The sequence below is a fragment of the Physella acuta genome, unplaced genomic scaffold (assembly GCF_028476545.2).
Source record: "Physella acuta isolate Inbredline_101_S28 unplaced genomic scaffold, ASM2847654v3 ptg000262l, whole genome shotgun sequence".
Classification (NCBI taxonomy): Eukaryota; Metazoa; Mollusca; class Gastropoda; family Physidae; genus Physella; species Physella acuta.
The window spans coordinates 31,317-47,999 of NW_026731781.1; the positions used below are offsets into that span (position 1 = coordinate 31,317).

Below are 16,683 nucleotides of genomic sequence, written 5' to 3' on the forward strand. Positions count from 1 at the left end.
CAAGGCGGCACACGACATCCGATGGCGCTTCTGCGGATAGTATAATCGGGGTTCACGAGGGCGCCCTCTACGTCCCCGACACTTAGGCGGTTAGTGATTAACGGTGATATTATGATAAGTGGTTAACGTACACTCAAGGCGTGCTGGGCGGTTATGTAGGTAAACCCGTGCCTCGATAGATATGATCCAAGCGAAGGCTTTGTTTACATTTAGAAAACAAAGTCATGCGTCTAAGAATATAGGATTAGTAAAGCATTGAACTTGTTGAGAATAATCCTGATGATATTTCTGATGAAAAAAAAACAATTTTTAATTTCGCACGGGCGGCGCCTCTGCAGAGTGCAATTTGGCACCCCGGGTTATCCCGTGAGCGCTATGGTGCCTACGATAGTTTTAAACAGTGCGTTAGACTATGGATAAGATGGGGCGTTATAGTCGTTCACTGAACTGTATCAAGCGCGTCTGTCGACGCATACGATAGCTTTGGGGAGACAGGGGCCGTACGCGGCGCCCCTGTGGTAATGTAATCGGGGGTTCCCGAGAGCACCCCACTACGTCCCTGACACCTGGGCGGTCAACGAAGTGTGTTCTACCTAACTATAAGAGAGAGTGATTAACGTGCACAGAACGCTTTCATGCGGCCGTGTAGGTAAACTCGTGCCCCGATAAAAATGATCCAAACGCAGACACTGTTTACATTTAAATAACTCAGTTCTAGAAAACAAGAACACACGTCCAAGAATATATGCTTGGTAACGTGTTGGTGAAACCCTTGTTATATATTTTGTCAGACTTTCTTCAACCGCGCGGCAACAGGCAGGGACGGGCAGGCTAGTATATATATATATATATATATATATATATATATATATATATATATATATATATATATATATATATATATATATATATATATATATATATATATAAATAAATAAATAAATAAATAAATAAATATATATATATATATATATATATATATATATATATATATATATATATATATATATATATATATATATATATACATAGCAAGACATTCGGGTTACTTAGAATTAATTGTTTCATGTTCACACAAATGCATCTAAACGCCGCGCATCAATAGCGCACAATTCTGCACCTCTATGTTGAGATCATTGTTTTGTTACCAAGCTTCGGTTACCAAAAATAATTTGCAGTAAAATTGTGATCAGCAAGATGTAGCCCCATTTATACTTACAAACCGGTATATGTTTAGTTACTAGTAAGTAATGGAAACAGTTTTCCTCATTGAAAAATAGACGCTTAGGGCGTTACGGTAGGTAAAATAGAGTTAATAGATTTAGCTTTGAGCTAGTGATACTTTTAGCCCAAAAGTGAGCTAGATCTATAAAGATTGATGTTAAAACATCACTACTTGCAGCAACCACATATTTGTGTCTTTGGTAGACGTTAAACGATTATGTTCGTACGATTAATTGTGTATGTTTAAATCTATAGTAGTCTGTATTTCTACAAAATTTGCTTACTAACTACATTAAAACATACACAAATGTCTTTAAATTTTTTCAGCCATATCAGTTAGGCAATCATGTTGTTATGGTTAACCACGTATAGCTATATTTAGTCACCTAGATTTCCGAGAAAGATAAACACACCACTCAAACCTCTACCACCAATAAACAACGAATGTGTCAACTCTTTTCTGTAGACTTTCAAAGATTTGTTTTTGGTTTCTATCGATTGAAGTTGTAATTAGAAATAATGACAATGAAAATACAAGAAATTGTTTTGGTAAGTCTGTTCTCTTTTAAAATTTTAAAAAATAAATTTTAAAGATAAATTTTAGCTGTTTTTAAGTCACAGCAAGTGATAGAGAAAAAAATATTTCAGATCACATTCATATATAATAACCGTGAACAAAAAATCATATTTAAGATTACATAGTAGGCATTAATATACAGCGTATGTGCTTGTATTCCATGGGCCCATAACGATTTAAGGAACGTAAGCTTGTTATTTTATGATATGTTAAATTTTGAACCAAATCATTTCTAGATAATAACTTTAAGTGAAGCGCTAGTTATTTTGAGGTCCATTTGAAGGAGGTGCTGAAGACAAGCGTTGGGTAAAACCCTTGCTAACCATAAGACCATCTTACGTCACTGATTATTTTCTTCTTTTCGTTATAGATAATTCTTTAAAATTTGTCCCATGCAGGTTCTCATATTACTATGTATGAAGCCTGGTCTTATCAAATCTCAATCAGACGATTGTTCTTTCGGCAGAAGTATCAAGTTTCCATTAGAAATGTACCAAGAACATTACCACTACAATTACCCCAAACCAGCTGTAGTCAAAGACTTGCCGTCCCCGCCTATATTAAACCAAGGTCAATGTGGCGTGTCTAAGAACGACCAATCACAACAGATTGTAGGTGGCAAAGACGCACCAGCTAATGCTTGGCCTTGGCAAGTATTTTTGAGCATTTCAGGATCCCTGTGTGGTGGGGTTATTATCAACAGTGAATGGATCATGACGGCTGGACACTGTCTGCGAAGTAATGAAGCCGTGGTATATTATGGAAACAACAACTATTATAAAGCCAAAACAGTTCGCACAAAAGCGGTGTTTAAAAACACACAAGCTAGCGCTGATATGGTCCTTTTTAAACTGTCCTCCCCGTTAACGTTTACAGACTCAGTACAGCCTATCTGTTTGCCTGAGGGTAATATTTGGGACGCCTCGCCTTGTTTTGTCACAGGCTGGGGAGCTACGGATCTATTGATGCAAAAGTCAGATCACATTCTTCAACAGCTTCGCGTCAGACTAATGAACCAAACTATGTGCATCGCTTACAACTCATTTTATGGAATAATTGACTTGGATGGTCAGTATTTCTGCGTGACTTCCGCTGGACACTCAGGCGCATACTATGGAGACTCTGGTGGACCACTGAGCTGCATGAGCAATGGACGTTACTACTTGGTTGGAGTACTGACCCATATTCTTTTCTTCGATGGAGATCATATTAGTTTCGCAGTATCTGTCCCAAAGAATATTCAGTGGATAACTGACACAATACGTAGACATTCTTAGGGAATTCAAAAGAACTTTCATATTTCAATGAGGCACGACTTGAATTAAGTAGTTGTTTTTTTTTTGCCTTGCAAATGAAATATCTTAGAATTATTTTAGAACCTTTATAAAAAAATAATCCTAATTTTTTTAAAAATTACAACCATCACTGCAGTGCCGATTTTAAGAAATCCAAAGTTCTTATTCATTATAGTGAAGTATTGAGTAAAAAAATATTTAAATGAAAAATTGGTGCGAAACTAACGCAGAACTGCGCTGTTACCTGTGAGAAAACAGTCGAGGTCACATGACATTTTTCTATTTATAAAAAACTAAACCTGCATGACATCTATTTTTATATGTCGCACGCTAGGTTTATAACATTTTCCATTCGTTTTCCTGTCATTTGGTTATTAAATCATTTGATATTTCCTGTGAATGCAGTAGCCTGGTATCGTCTTAACCTCATGGCTTCTACGTTATGTATCAGCCATTTCGTACGACACTTTCGACTTGCTTTAAATGTAACAAATTTTAGTTTTTAAGTTTTGAATGGCTTATAATGAGATCTTCGACTTGTAAAAAATAGCGTGATTGTGTCGAGTCTCTATCGTGATCATGTCACCTTGTCTTTAGCGTGATCATGTCAACTCGTCTTTAGCGTGATCATGTCAACTTGTCTATAACGTGATCATGTCACCTTGTCTTTAGCGTGATTATATCACTTGATGTTTAGTGTGATCTTGTCACCTTGTCTTTATCGTGATCATGTCACCTTGTATTTAGCGTGATCATGTCACCTTGTCTTTAGCGTGATCATGTCAACTTATGTTTATCGTATTCATGCCACCTTGTATTTAGCATGATCATGTCACCTTGTCTTTAATTAATTCATGGCACCTTGTCTTTAGCGTGATCATGTCACCTTTTCTTTAGCGTGATTATGTCACTTGATATTTAGTGTGATCATGTCACCTTGTCTTCGTCGCGATCATATCATCTTGTCTTTGATCGTGTCACATTCACTGTCTATAACGTGATTATATCACCTTGTGTTTGGCGTGATCCTGTCACCATTTCTATAGCGTGATCATATCACCTTGTATTTAATATGATCATTTCACCTTGTCGTTAACGTGGTCGTGCCGCCTTGCCTTTAGCGTGATCATGTCATCTTGTCTCATCGTGATCAATTCACATTGTCTTTGATAATGTCACCTTGTATTTAATGTGATTATGTCACCTTCAGAGTTTCTCCCAGGCATCTTTTGGGCGGGGGGGGGGAGGGAGTCGAAGCCCTCCGAAGAAAGTATACCGCATCCTCCCCCCCCCCGAACGAAATGGAATGTATATAGAAAACATACTTTTACCAGTTGACCCCCCCCCCCTCAGAAAATTGTTGTCCGCCCCTCCCCACCCACGAAAATATCAAGTGCCCCCCCCCCCCCGGAGAAAAAAGTCTGGAAGAAACACTGGTCACTTTGTCTCTATCGTGATCATGTCACCTTGTATTTAATGTGATAATGTCACCTTGTCTCTATCTTGATAATGTCACTTTGTCTCTATCGTGATCATGTCACTTTGTCCTGAGCTGATCGTGTCACGTGCCCGTAATGAAATAAAAATCAACGATCTCATGCGAGTTTGTCCGAGTGACTCTATTTACGTATTTAACTCGTGAACTTGTGTTTTAAATCATTCTGTCTTGTTTTGAGGGTGTCTGGATCTTTTGAGCGGCCGACAGATTTTCGTGATGATGGGGTGTAGATTGTACTGTGGGAGGGGGGTAGTGGGATGTAGATCGTGGGGTGTGAATTTTTTTGGTGTGTGATGTAGAGTTGTAAACGGAGTGGGGGATGTGTTGTTGAGTGGTTTTGGTTCGGGGTGTTGTACATGGTGTCGTGCGAGCTGATGTGGTGTGCTTTTGGGCGTGAAGAGGGGTGGTGAAGAGTTTGGTCTACTCTATGGGATGTGTTGTATCGTGTTATGTGTATAGTGTGAGCAGAGTATTCGGGTTTTGAACGCGTGGATAGTAGGGTGAGGTTTGTGTTGTGCTATGTGATGTAGTGGGATATATCGTGTTAGTAGAGGACTGGAGTTGGTGTGGGTTTTGGTTTGGGTTGTGGTTCTTTGTGTCGTGCGGGTTGCGGTGTATATATTCATTTCTGCTGCTCTCTTCCTTAATTCTGTTTAATACATCATTTTGAGAAATAAATATTTTCCTCACCTGCATTACAAAACACACACACGCACACGCACACACACAAATCATCAAACACGTTTTAATAACAATCTTTTATGTAATAATGCACTAAAAACTAGAAAATAAATGAGTTTCTTTAAATATAAAATAATACACTACTATTTAAATAACTATAAAAAAAGCTGGGGTAACTACACCATCCATTGGATAATTTACCAATATTTAGGAAGAGACCCACGCTTTTATTTATTGTTATTTAAATAGTGGTGTATTATACATTTAAACTTTGTCTTTTTTTTTACTATTTAGTGCATTATTACACAAAAGCTTGTTCTTAAAATGTTATATTTTTGAAAAACAAGTTAATAAAAAGTCTAGTGACAATTTAAGCGCAATTTCCTTATGTTATCTAAAAATAGATAGTGATCAAGTTTGTTTTTAAAAAATGTGAAAAAATGATTAGGCCTAGCAAAACAAAACCTTGTAATTGTAACTCCCTATCACTCTCATATAAATTATAAATAAATTAATAGGGTACAAAAATAACGTTTGAATTAATAAGTAAAAGATAAATCATATATTCAGCAACGGAAATAGTTTTATTTTAACGAGTAGGCCTACACGATGCTCAGTTTAAATAAACCGGGAGTGATCTTCCCTAAACTTTCTCGAATATTCTAATATAACACTACGGGGGATGGCAACTCGGGATATAGACTTCTAGACATGATTTTTAATCCATTTTAAATACTCAAATTTTTTAAGATAGAATATAATCTCGTAGAAAAAAGAAATGCACACCAAGTGAACGCTAAATAAAGATGCGCATAATAGTGCGCAATATTATTAGTACTTTATAAATTTACATGCGTTTTTTGAGAAATCGGAAATAGCGTAAATAAGTACTTCCGGTCAACGGAAATTAGTCAAAATTTTATAGAAGGTAGAGAATTAGATCTTTTACTTACTTATCAAATTTCATTTATCTATCTGAAATAGTACTCAAGTTATAGGCTTTTGTAAAATTCAAAGTAGAAAAAGTACCACTTCCGGTTATCGGAAATCGCTCAAAAGTTGATACGGATCTACGATTTTGATAAAATACTTATATATGAAATTTCATCAACCTAGCTGTAACGGTACTCAAGTTATCGTGTTTACACACAGACACACAGACACACAGACAGACACACAGACACACAGACATACGGACAAGATTGCAAAATTATGTTTTTCCGTATCAGTGAGGTGTAAAACGTCGAGATTTGTAAAAATCTCGATTTTTTTTGCACGATTACAATACTTTCTCTGTACTTCGTATATACGAGAAAGTAAAAAGTAATCTCGTTCACAAAACTAAAACAGTAGACAAGTTAGCCTTTCCCACAAGTTTGCAAAAATTATTTTTTCCATAACAGGAAGGTATAAAACGTCTTACACCTTGATTTCTATGCATGATTACAATACTTCCTGTATTCTCGCATACCCGTGCTCCGCCAAGGTAAATCTTTTTAAAATGTACCAACTTGGGAACAGAACAAAATAAAACACAAAAGTTATACCCGTGTGGATATCGCCACAGTGTGGATATGGATATTACCCCTAAGGGTTTACCGTGGATATTACCTCAGAGCAACGCACTGCGCGCGGGTGTGGGGGTGGGGTTGGGTGGAGGGGGGGGGTAGGGGTCCTCTCAATGGGGCAGATAATCATCCAGCTCACAGCACTACGGGGTGTCAGTATTCTCAGAGCTAGCCGCTTACATATATATTTACTGATATATATACATATAAATATATCAGTAGCGGAACTAGAAAAAAGGGCCACGCCGCAAAAAAAATGTTTGGGCCCCCATATATATATATATATATATATATATATATATATATATATATATATGGGGGCCCAAACATTTCGGTTAAATAGACATATTTGTATAATATTCACACAAATGCATGTAAACGCCGCGCATCAATAGCGCACAATTCTGCACCATTATGATGAGATCATTGTTTTGTTTTCAAGCTTAAAAAATAATTTGCAGTAAAATTAGGATCAGCAAGATGTAGCTCTATTTATACTTACAAAAAGGTATATGTTTAGTTATTATTAGGTAATGGAAATAGTTTTTATCAACGATTAGGGCGTTACGATACTTAAAATAGAGTTAGGCAAAAAGGAAAGGGTGTGATGAATATTCCTCTTGCCATTGAGTCTAGATCTAGATCAAGCCATGAATGGTCTATAAGGGTTTACAAAAGTTTTAAAAAATAATATGTAGAGTCTAGTAGATCTATTATAAAAATAAATGTGGTTATAACATTGTATTGTGGGGTTTTTGTCAAACTTCACTAAAGATTAGATGTATTTAAAGATTGAAGTGTTATGTATTTTAGGTAACGAAACAAAATGTTAAAAACAATTAGGTTAAATTTCAATTAATAACTGATTGCTTTCTGTTTCTTCTGATGCTTTTGTCATGGGTAAATATTGACTGCTTAATAATAAATTGTTGCATGCACCGATTCATTCTTTGATTTCTCTTTGCATTTCACTGTTTTTGTGAGATACGGACACCAAATGTTTTTATTGGTTTACATCATGCGATTTTTTAAAAATTTCATATTATAATCATATCTTATACCAATCATTTTCTTAACATTTCTCTAAAATTTATTTTCAGTTGTCCATGTAATTAGGGTAGGGATAATATATCGTAATATATTTAGTTTTGAGCTAGTGATACATTTAGCCCAAAAGTGGGTTATACAAACATTTAAGCTCAACCACATATTTGTGTCTTTGATAGATGCTAATCGATTATGTTGGTACGATTAATTATGTATTTCGTAATTTATAGTGGTCTTTATTCCTAGACTATTTGGTTACTAACTACATTAAAACATACACCCATGTCTTCAATTAAATTTTGTCGGCGATACCTGTTTAAGCAATTACGTTGTTATGTTTAATCATGTATAGGTTTATATTATCAACTAGAATATCGGAGAAATATAAACACACCACTCTACCCTCTACCACCAATGAACAACGAATGTGTCAACTCTTTTCTGCAGACTTTCCAAGATTTTGTTTTTGCTTTCTATCAAGTGAAGTTGTGTTTAAAAATAATGACAATGAAAATACAAGAAATTGTTTCGGTAAGTCTGTTCACTTTAATATTTTTAAATAAATGTTAACCGTTTTTCTGTTCATATTTTTATACACCAAGTGATAGAAAAAAATATTTCAGATCATATTTAGTTATAGTAGGTGATAATATTTCAGACCATTTTCCCCACGTTTTCTTTAACTTGTTTTCGCCTCTGTTTGTTTGTTTGTTTTTCCAATCAAATCTTGCGATCGAAATTTCGTGCACTTCCCAGTTAGCTAGCGCGCTGAAATTTTCAGGGAAGCTTTGTTTCGGATGACAATAGAATATTCAACTGTTATTATTACTAAATTGATCCATGGAAACATTTTATTGATCATTTTATACCCCTATATAATTGTACAAAAAAAACGTGGGGAAAAAGGGACATAACCCAGTAACTGTAATTTGATGAAAACAAGGTTCGGTACTCTCCCTCTTTTTGCTTACTGAGTAGTTGTCACGCGGTGTTTGTCTACAAACAACCAGAACGTAACAACTGGTGGCCAGTTAAAAAAAAAAAAGTAGAAAATAAATGCTATACATCACAATAATGCAAGCGATCACTCTACTATAAGCGATGAAAAACGTAGGGCGCCGTGATTTTCTTACAGTTTCTAATACTGTTGGATCTCTACAAGCTCCCTAATAAAAGTCAATAGTATTATCTAATCAATAGTAATATAACTTTTACTTCGGCGCCCCACGTTTTTCATCGCTTGCATTATTGTGATGTGTAGCATTTATTTTCTACTTTTTAGTTCAATCAGAAAACGTGGGTTTTTTAAAACTTTTTAAATGATTATTATTAATTATTGTAAGTGAGAGAAAATTAAATATTTCAGAATATATTTAGTTATAGTGAGAAAATATTTGTATAGGACGAGTAAATACTCATTAAGAGTTTGTTGCGCAAACGATCATTTTTTTCCCCGTGAAAATACCAACGATCATACTTTGAGCGAAAGATTTTTAAAGATTACGAGAAAGCAAGGCTAAGTAAAGAAAATCTATATAGAGTTATGGAAATTTAGTGTTTTAGCCTTTGTGGCATCGGACTTAATGCATGGAAACGGGTCTACGACAAATTCCCCAAAGACACTTGTCGGAATGCCGCCTACCCAAAAGCCGTATTCACAAATGGGCATTTGCACTAATTGACACTTAAGGAATGCAGGGAATATATATATATATATATATATATATATATATATATATATATATATATATATATATATATATATACATATATATATATATACATATAGTGTGTGTGCCTTTGATTGTCCCATAACGATTAAAGGACCGTAAGCATGTTGTTTTATGACGTGTTAAATTTTTAAACAAACCATTGCTAGAGAAACTCATCATCACCAATAGCTGTGAGTGAAACGCCAGTTATTTTCAGGTCCATTAGAAGGAGGGGATGCGGTCGGGCTAGTCTAAAACCCTTCATAACCATAACTCAATTTTTCATACGTCACTGATTATTTTCCTTAAATACGTTATAGATAATTCTTTAAAATTTGTCCCGTACAGGTTCTTTTATTGATATGTATGCAGCCTGGTCATATCAAATCTCAATCAGACGATTGTTCTTTCGGGAGAAGTATCAAGTTTCCATTAGAAGTGTACCAAGAACATTACCACTACAATTACCCCAAACCAGCTGTAGTCAAAGACTTGCCGTCCCTACCTATATTAAACCAAGGTCAATGTGGCGTGTCTAAGAACGACCAATCACAACAGATTGTAGGTGGCGAAGACGCACCAGCTAATGCTTGGCCTTGGCAAGTATTTATGAGCATTTCAGGATCAATGTGTGGTGGGGTTATTATTAACAGTGAATGGATCTTGACGGCTGGACACTGCGCGGACAGTAGCGTAGCTCAAGTATATTATGGAAACAACAACTATCGAAAAGCCAATACAATTTCCACCAAAACTAAGTTTATAAAGGTTGATAATGATATGGCGCTTTATAAGCTGTCATCCCCGTTAAATTTTACAGACTCAGTGCAGCCTATCTGTTTGCCCGAGGGTAATATTTGGGACGCCTCGCCTTGTTTTGCCACAGCATGGGGAGCAACCTCGTTTTTGTCACAAACGGAATCCGACCTTCTTAAACAGCTTCGCGTCAGGATATTGGATCAAACTCTGTGTATCGCTTACCACTCATTTTTTGGAATAATCGATTCAAACAGCAATTTCTTCTGCTTTACTTCAGCTGGACACTCTGGCGTATACTATGGAGACTCTGGTTCAGCTCTGAGCTGCTTCAAGAATGGACGTTACTACTTGGTGGGAGTACTCACCCATTTTCTTCCATTGGATGGATACTTTATTGGCAACGCAGGGTCTGTCCCTAATAATGTTCAGTGGATAACTGACACGATACGTAGAAATTCTTAGGGAAGTCAAACACAGCTTCTTAATTCACGGAGCTAAGACATCAAGTATAAGCATTTTTCAATTGTTAAATTAAGCATTATACAATGACGTTTTGAGCCATTATGAAAAGAAAAAAAAACCTATCATAGTTTTTTTAAAACACAACATCTATACCAGTGTTTAGAAATCCTTAAAATGTATTTTTTATGTTAATAAAGTATTGAATTTTTGAAAAATTAAAAAAAATAATATGAAAAACTGATTAGGTATAAAAATTAAACAAAAAATGGCGGCTCTTAGTGGAAAATGTGGACAGTAAACGTGGTTTAGCTATTGTTACCATGAATTGGGAACAGCAAATCTCATTTACTGTCTTCTTCTCCTTTCACACTAATACCAATTCAGTCTTAGAAAAAGATGAATACAAACTGAATAGGTTTGAAGATTCTATTGAATATTAAATTCAATAAAACAAATATTAAAATGCCGAATTGAAACATACAAACTTTAGATTAAATTTATTTTACGTATTTTATAAATATATTCCTACTAATACAACCTACACATTTATATCTAAAATGTTAACATTAAATTCAAACTAAACATATTTGGATTTGGACTTTATGAATAGTCAATAAATAAATGTATTAACAAATTGCTACATATTATACACATTAGTGACTTTTTTTTTTCTTACAGTCGTGTTGCCTTTTTTTTATTTACGACTTTTTAAACTTGGAATTTTCTGAAAATGTTCTGAAATTTAATAAATAAAATCATCTTAAATATTGCTACAATTTGATAATATTTAGGGGTCGCTTTCAGAATCAAAAGGTTAAACTATTTATAACGAGCCGACCCGCGGCGTATCATACGCCGCTATTTAGTTGATTTATTTTCTACTTTCAGTAATTCATAATTTGTGAATTCGACAGTACCAATGCTGCCACTGAAAATATTTGCTTTAAAACACTAACCCCCCTCCTTTCCCCTAACCCCGACCCTACACCCCCCCCCCCCCCCCCCCGTGAAAGCAGCCTCCTCTTAGTTACCTCCTGTAAGTTTAAAGTCGGTTCAAACTTAATTATCTGCCCCTAATAGCCGTCACTAAACCTGGCTGAACGGTTTGTAAACATTAACGTGACCACAGCTCAGCAGATCATGTGGGGGTGGGGTAGGGTGGTAGTGATAGTGATAGAGAGAAAGAGAGGGGACTGTAAGGAGGCGCTTGCAGCTTGTTTTCTTACGGCTCGCAGAAGAGTATTATATATATAGATTATTGAGTTGTAATTTTATTATTTCAGCTTAAAACGTTATAAACATAGTAAATCGCCTACACTTACAATTCATTATGTTCCATCAAAACATCATAACGTATATTCGAATTAATATACATAAGAAGAAAAGAAAATTGAGTCTTAGGTTGAATAGAAATTGATGTAACAGGCTTGAAAAGTCTATGTAAGCATACTAAATTTAAAATTTTTTTTTTTTTTTAATTTGGCAAGCGATAAGATTATAGTTACATTTTAAAAACTTAAAACCGTTTGGGAACCATCGATTATTCTCATTTTCATATTTTCATATTGAATACAAGCCGTTGAAAAGACGTTTAGAATTATTTTACCAAATCAAATATTTAGAAAAAAATTGCCCGCAACCTTTCCTTGAAGTCATCCGGAATGTTCAGGGAGAGTAAACCAATGAAAGTCACAGCGATTGTTTTGCATGATAAAATACACAATAGTGGTCAATGGTGTAAAATTCTAGTATTATATTTATATTATATGATAAAACATACCCTATCACCAGAACACCCTGACTCTACTAATCCAAAACAAACAGTGTTTGCTAAATTATTATTATGTTACTAATAATATTTGTTTGACTATTTCTAGCCTTGATAAAAACCGAAAGTCATTTTGCACTTATTTTACAAATGCTTAAAATATTAGATTTTGGTTGAAACAAATGCTTTCTGGCAACAACCATATGGAACCGGGATCGGCAACCTGCGGCTCGCGAGCCGCATGCGGCTCTTTTGATGCCAAGATACGGCTCTCCAATTCCATGCGAGAAATATTGATTAAAATATTTTATTTTCAAATCTCATTATAAAGAATTATACTGTAAAGAAAAGCAACTTAAACTTTAAACAGGATAAAAACACTCCTGAGAGAAAAAAAAAGAGAATAGGTGAGGTAGAAAGTATACATACAGCTGAAAACTGCTTGGGCACCAGGACCAACCCCACAGTCGTGTTGAAGCCAGCCCAGAGGCGACAATTCAATGCTTACCACTGTCGAAGTGCCGTCTTCAATGGGAAATGTTATGTTATTCAGATTGCATTCCTCTACCTGTCAGTATGAATTAATTTGACCTGAGTGACGAAGTATTTTAGTTATTGGTTTCCTACGGTTGAGCCAGGTACTGGACTCTGCTTTCAAGAAGGATGAAAGATAAGCCCTGTGAGAACCGAAGGACAGAAGCGACCGATACAGTAATCACACCGATACCCAAGCCAGTTAGAGCTTAGAGCTGCCTGACTATGGGAGACACCTCCTGAGCCGGTGGTGTCTGTAAAGAAAGAAAAAAAGTTATTGGCTTGTAAAGTGGATTGGGATAGTCCTATAATTATATTATATGATTACTAATTTTATCATAGCAGAGCTAGCTAAAACACTTTTTGTGAGAAACATTTATATGTTTTTATATGAATCAATATTAGTTCATATTTAACGCTATTTATTCCAATCGAAAATTAAATCTATTTACCTAATCCTTATCAAATATCATAATATTGAAATAAAAATGTTAGTGGCTCTTTAAAAACTGGGAAATTTTGTAAATTGTAACTTTTAGCTCTTCTGTCTCAAAACGTTGCCGACCCCTGATATGGAACCATTTTGAACCAGCTTTTGAAGCCTATTATTTTACAACAAACAGTTATTTTCAAAACGTAGAATAATATAAAAAGGTTTTATTTTAAAAATAATTCACACGATAAACAGTGTCAAAACACATTCATAGTATTTATGGTGTGTGGGCTAATGCTTAGATTACTAGATATGTAATTATTGAGGAACGTGTTCATTAAATGAGAATATCAAACCTAAGAAAGGTTTTAAAGTAATCTAAAAGAAAGAGAACTAAAGAAGCATTTATTTTGTATCATTTTGTTACTGCACACGCTCTGTCTTGTGTACGTTTGTTAATGATGCGAATGAAGAAAATAATAGTTGCTCATTATGATGATATTTTTTTAGAAATTAATTCTGAGGGCATCGTTGTAATATTGTTACCTGTGATCTTTTCATGGTCCTCATTAAATACGCCTTATGTTTATTGTAACTTAATCAAAAGTGAATATATATTTTAATTACATTTAATGTTCATATCAACGTGATAGAAGAAACTCAAGTGTGGATATTTTGTCCTAAGATCAATTCTCATTGAGATATTTTATTCTGAGCTCAATTTGCATTGAGATATTTTTTTCTGAGCTCAATTCTCATTGAGATATTTTCTGAGCTCATTTCTCATTGAGATATTTTCTGAGCTCAATTCTCATTGAGATATTTTATTCTGAGCTCAATTCTCATTGAGATATTTTATTCTGAGCTCAATTCTCATTGAGATATTTTATTCTGAGCTCAATTCTCGTTGAGATATTTTGTTCTGAGGTTAATTCTGATTGAGATATTTTATCTGAGATCATTATTCATGGAACTATATTAGCGTACAACCATAAATAAATTAGAGCTTGCTAAAAAATTACAAGTACAATTTAAAGTCCTATTGATTTGCCCGCTTACAACATTCACTGCGATCGCAAGAGTTTGATTGGCTGGGGATAGAGTGAGAGAGAGAGAAAGAGGGAACACACACATTAAATGCCGCGTAGACGACTTGTGGTTGGGATTCGCTACTACTGAAACTAATTCAAAGTCAGTTTCACCTTTGTTGGAAATTAATAACCCTTCCTCCCCCCGCCCCCCCCCCCCCCAAAAAAATATATGTTAAAATTAAAAAATAAAATTAAAACTACACAAACAGTTAAAAAACAGCAAACATTACCCGTTTTAAAGGAATCTAAAATCTAAGTTATTCACAACTTTATTCACCATGCTCAACCATTAATGTATTTAATCTCCCTCGTATTTTATAACAAACAAAAATCCCTATTGAAGGGTTAATACTGTAACTAATTTTTAAGATAATTTTAATGGCTACCATGTATGTCAATATGCTGGTCTGTTTGTTTTTAAAGATTCCTCCAGACTTAGCTTTTTAATTAAGAGAGTTGGTCATATCGGATTCAATGTTTAAGAATAAAATGTGTATAGTAAATAAAGCTGGAGAGATTTCCGCTTTAGTTTCTCGTATGTTCTGAAATAACAATAAGCGTTAAAATGGGATTTGAAGTGCAGTCGTGAAAAAGAAATATAGAAGAGTTTGACCAAAGTACTCGTTTTTTCGAGAAAACTCATAGAAGCGTAAGTTATGATTTTTAATCCATTTTAAATACTTAAACTTTTTAAAATAGAATAGAATCTCGTAGAAAAATGTATTGCGCATCAAGCGAACGCCGAATAAAGATGTTCATAATGATGCGCAATATTATTAATACTTTATAAATTTAGATGCGTTTTTGAGAAATTGGAAATAGCGTAAATTTGTACTTCCCGTCAACGGAAATTACTCTAAATTTGACAGAACGAAGAGAATTAGATCTTTTACTTACATAATAAATTTCATTTATCTATCTGAAATAGTACTCAAGTTATAGGCTTTTGAAAAATCAAAGTAGAAAAAGTACCACTTCCGGTTATCGGAAATCGCTCAAAAGTTGATACGGATCTACGATTTTGATAAAATACTTATATATGAAATTTCATCAACCTAGCTGTAACGGTACTCAAGTTATCGTGTTTACACACACACACACAGACACACACACACAGACACACAGACATACGGACAAGATTGCAAAATTATGTTTTTCCGTATCAGTGAGATGTAAAACGTCGAGATTTGTAAAAATCTCGATTTTTTTTTGCACGATTACAATACTTTCTCTATACTTCGTATATACGAGAAAGTAAAAAGTAATCTAAGTAAAAGATCTTATACTGTTCAATGCAATTTCGTTCACAAAACTAAAACAGTAGACAAGTTAGCCTTTCCCACAAGTTTGCAAAAATTAATTTTTCCATCACACGAAGGTATAAAACTTCTTACACCTTGATTTCTGTTAATGCATGATGACAATACTTCCTGTATTCTCGCATACCCGTGCTCCGCCAAGGTAAATCTTTTTTAAATGTACCAACTTGGGAACAGAACAAAACAAAACACAAAAGTTATACCCGTGTGGATATCGCCACAGTGTGGATATGGATATTACCCCTAAGGGTTTACCGCGCCGTGCGCGGGTGCGGGTCCCCGCATTGGGGCGAATATTACTTCAGCGCTGCGCGCGGGTAGATTATACCAGTGCTTCACTACGGTTTGGATATGGATATTACCTCAGAGCAACGCACTGCGCGCGGGTGTGGGGGTGGGGTTGGGTGGAGAGGGGGGGGGGGGTAGGGGTCCTCTCAATGGGGCAGATAATCATCCAGCGTACCGCCCTACGGGGTGTCAGTATTCTCAGAGCTAGCCGCTTACATATATATTTACTGATATATATACATATAAATATATCAGTAGCGGAACTAGAAAAAAGGGCCACGCCGCAAAAAAAATGTTTGGGCCCCCATATATATATATATATATATATATATATATATATATATATATATATATATATATATATATATATATATATATATATATATATATATATATATATATATATATATATATATATATATATATA

At 34.8% G+C, this 16,683-nt stretch overlaps 2 protein-coding genes across 4 annotated transcripts; both read left to right on the forward strand.

Moving 5' to 3' along the window:
• Positions 1-1,166: 1,166 nt before the first annotated feature.
• LOC131938998 (chymotrypsinogen A) lies at positions 1,167-11,422 on the forward strand. 3 transcript variants are annotated; one of them, XM_059297237.1, is made up of 3 exons: positions 1,167-1,297; positions 8,338-8,421; positions 9,951-11,422. In XM_059297237.1, the coding sequence occupies exons 2-3, from the start codon at positions 8,392-8,394 to the stop codon at positions 10,821-10,823; spliced, it is 903 nt and encodes a 300-aa protein (XP_059153220.1). In that variant the 5' UTR covers positions 1,167-1,297; positions 8,338-8,391; the 3' UTR covers positions 10,824-11,422. The 3 variants fall into 3 exon arrangements, with proteins under 3 accessions (XP_059153220.1, XP_059153222.1, XP_059153221.1); XM_059297239.1 differs by having other exon boundaries at positions 1,167-1,243; XM_059297238.1 differs by lacking the exon at positions 1,167-1,297 and adding an exon at positions 7,284-7,351.
• LOC131939000 (chymotrypsinogen A-like) lies at positions 2,290-3,078 on the forward strand. The gene has a single exon (XM_059297241.1). It carries the CDS (start codon positions 2,290-2,292, stop codon positions 3,076-3,078), a length of 789 nt encoding a protein of 262 aa, XP_059153224.1.
• Positions 11,423-16,683: the final 5,261 nt, after the last annotated feature.

Excerpts from the sequence above, each read along its gene's own strand:
- LOC131939000 (XM_059297241.1), top strand. The coding sequence starts at position 2,290 with ATGTACCAAGAACATTACCACTACAATTACCCCAAACCAGCTGTAGTC.
- LOC131938998 (XM_059297237.1), top strand. The coding sequence starts at position 8,392 with ATGACAATGAAAATACAAGAAATTGTTTCG. Across the intron at positions 8,422-9,950 it reads AAATACAAGAAATTGTTTCG|GTTCTTTTATTGATATGTAT; the intron begins GTAAGTCTGTTC and ends TGTCCCGTACAG.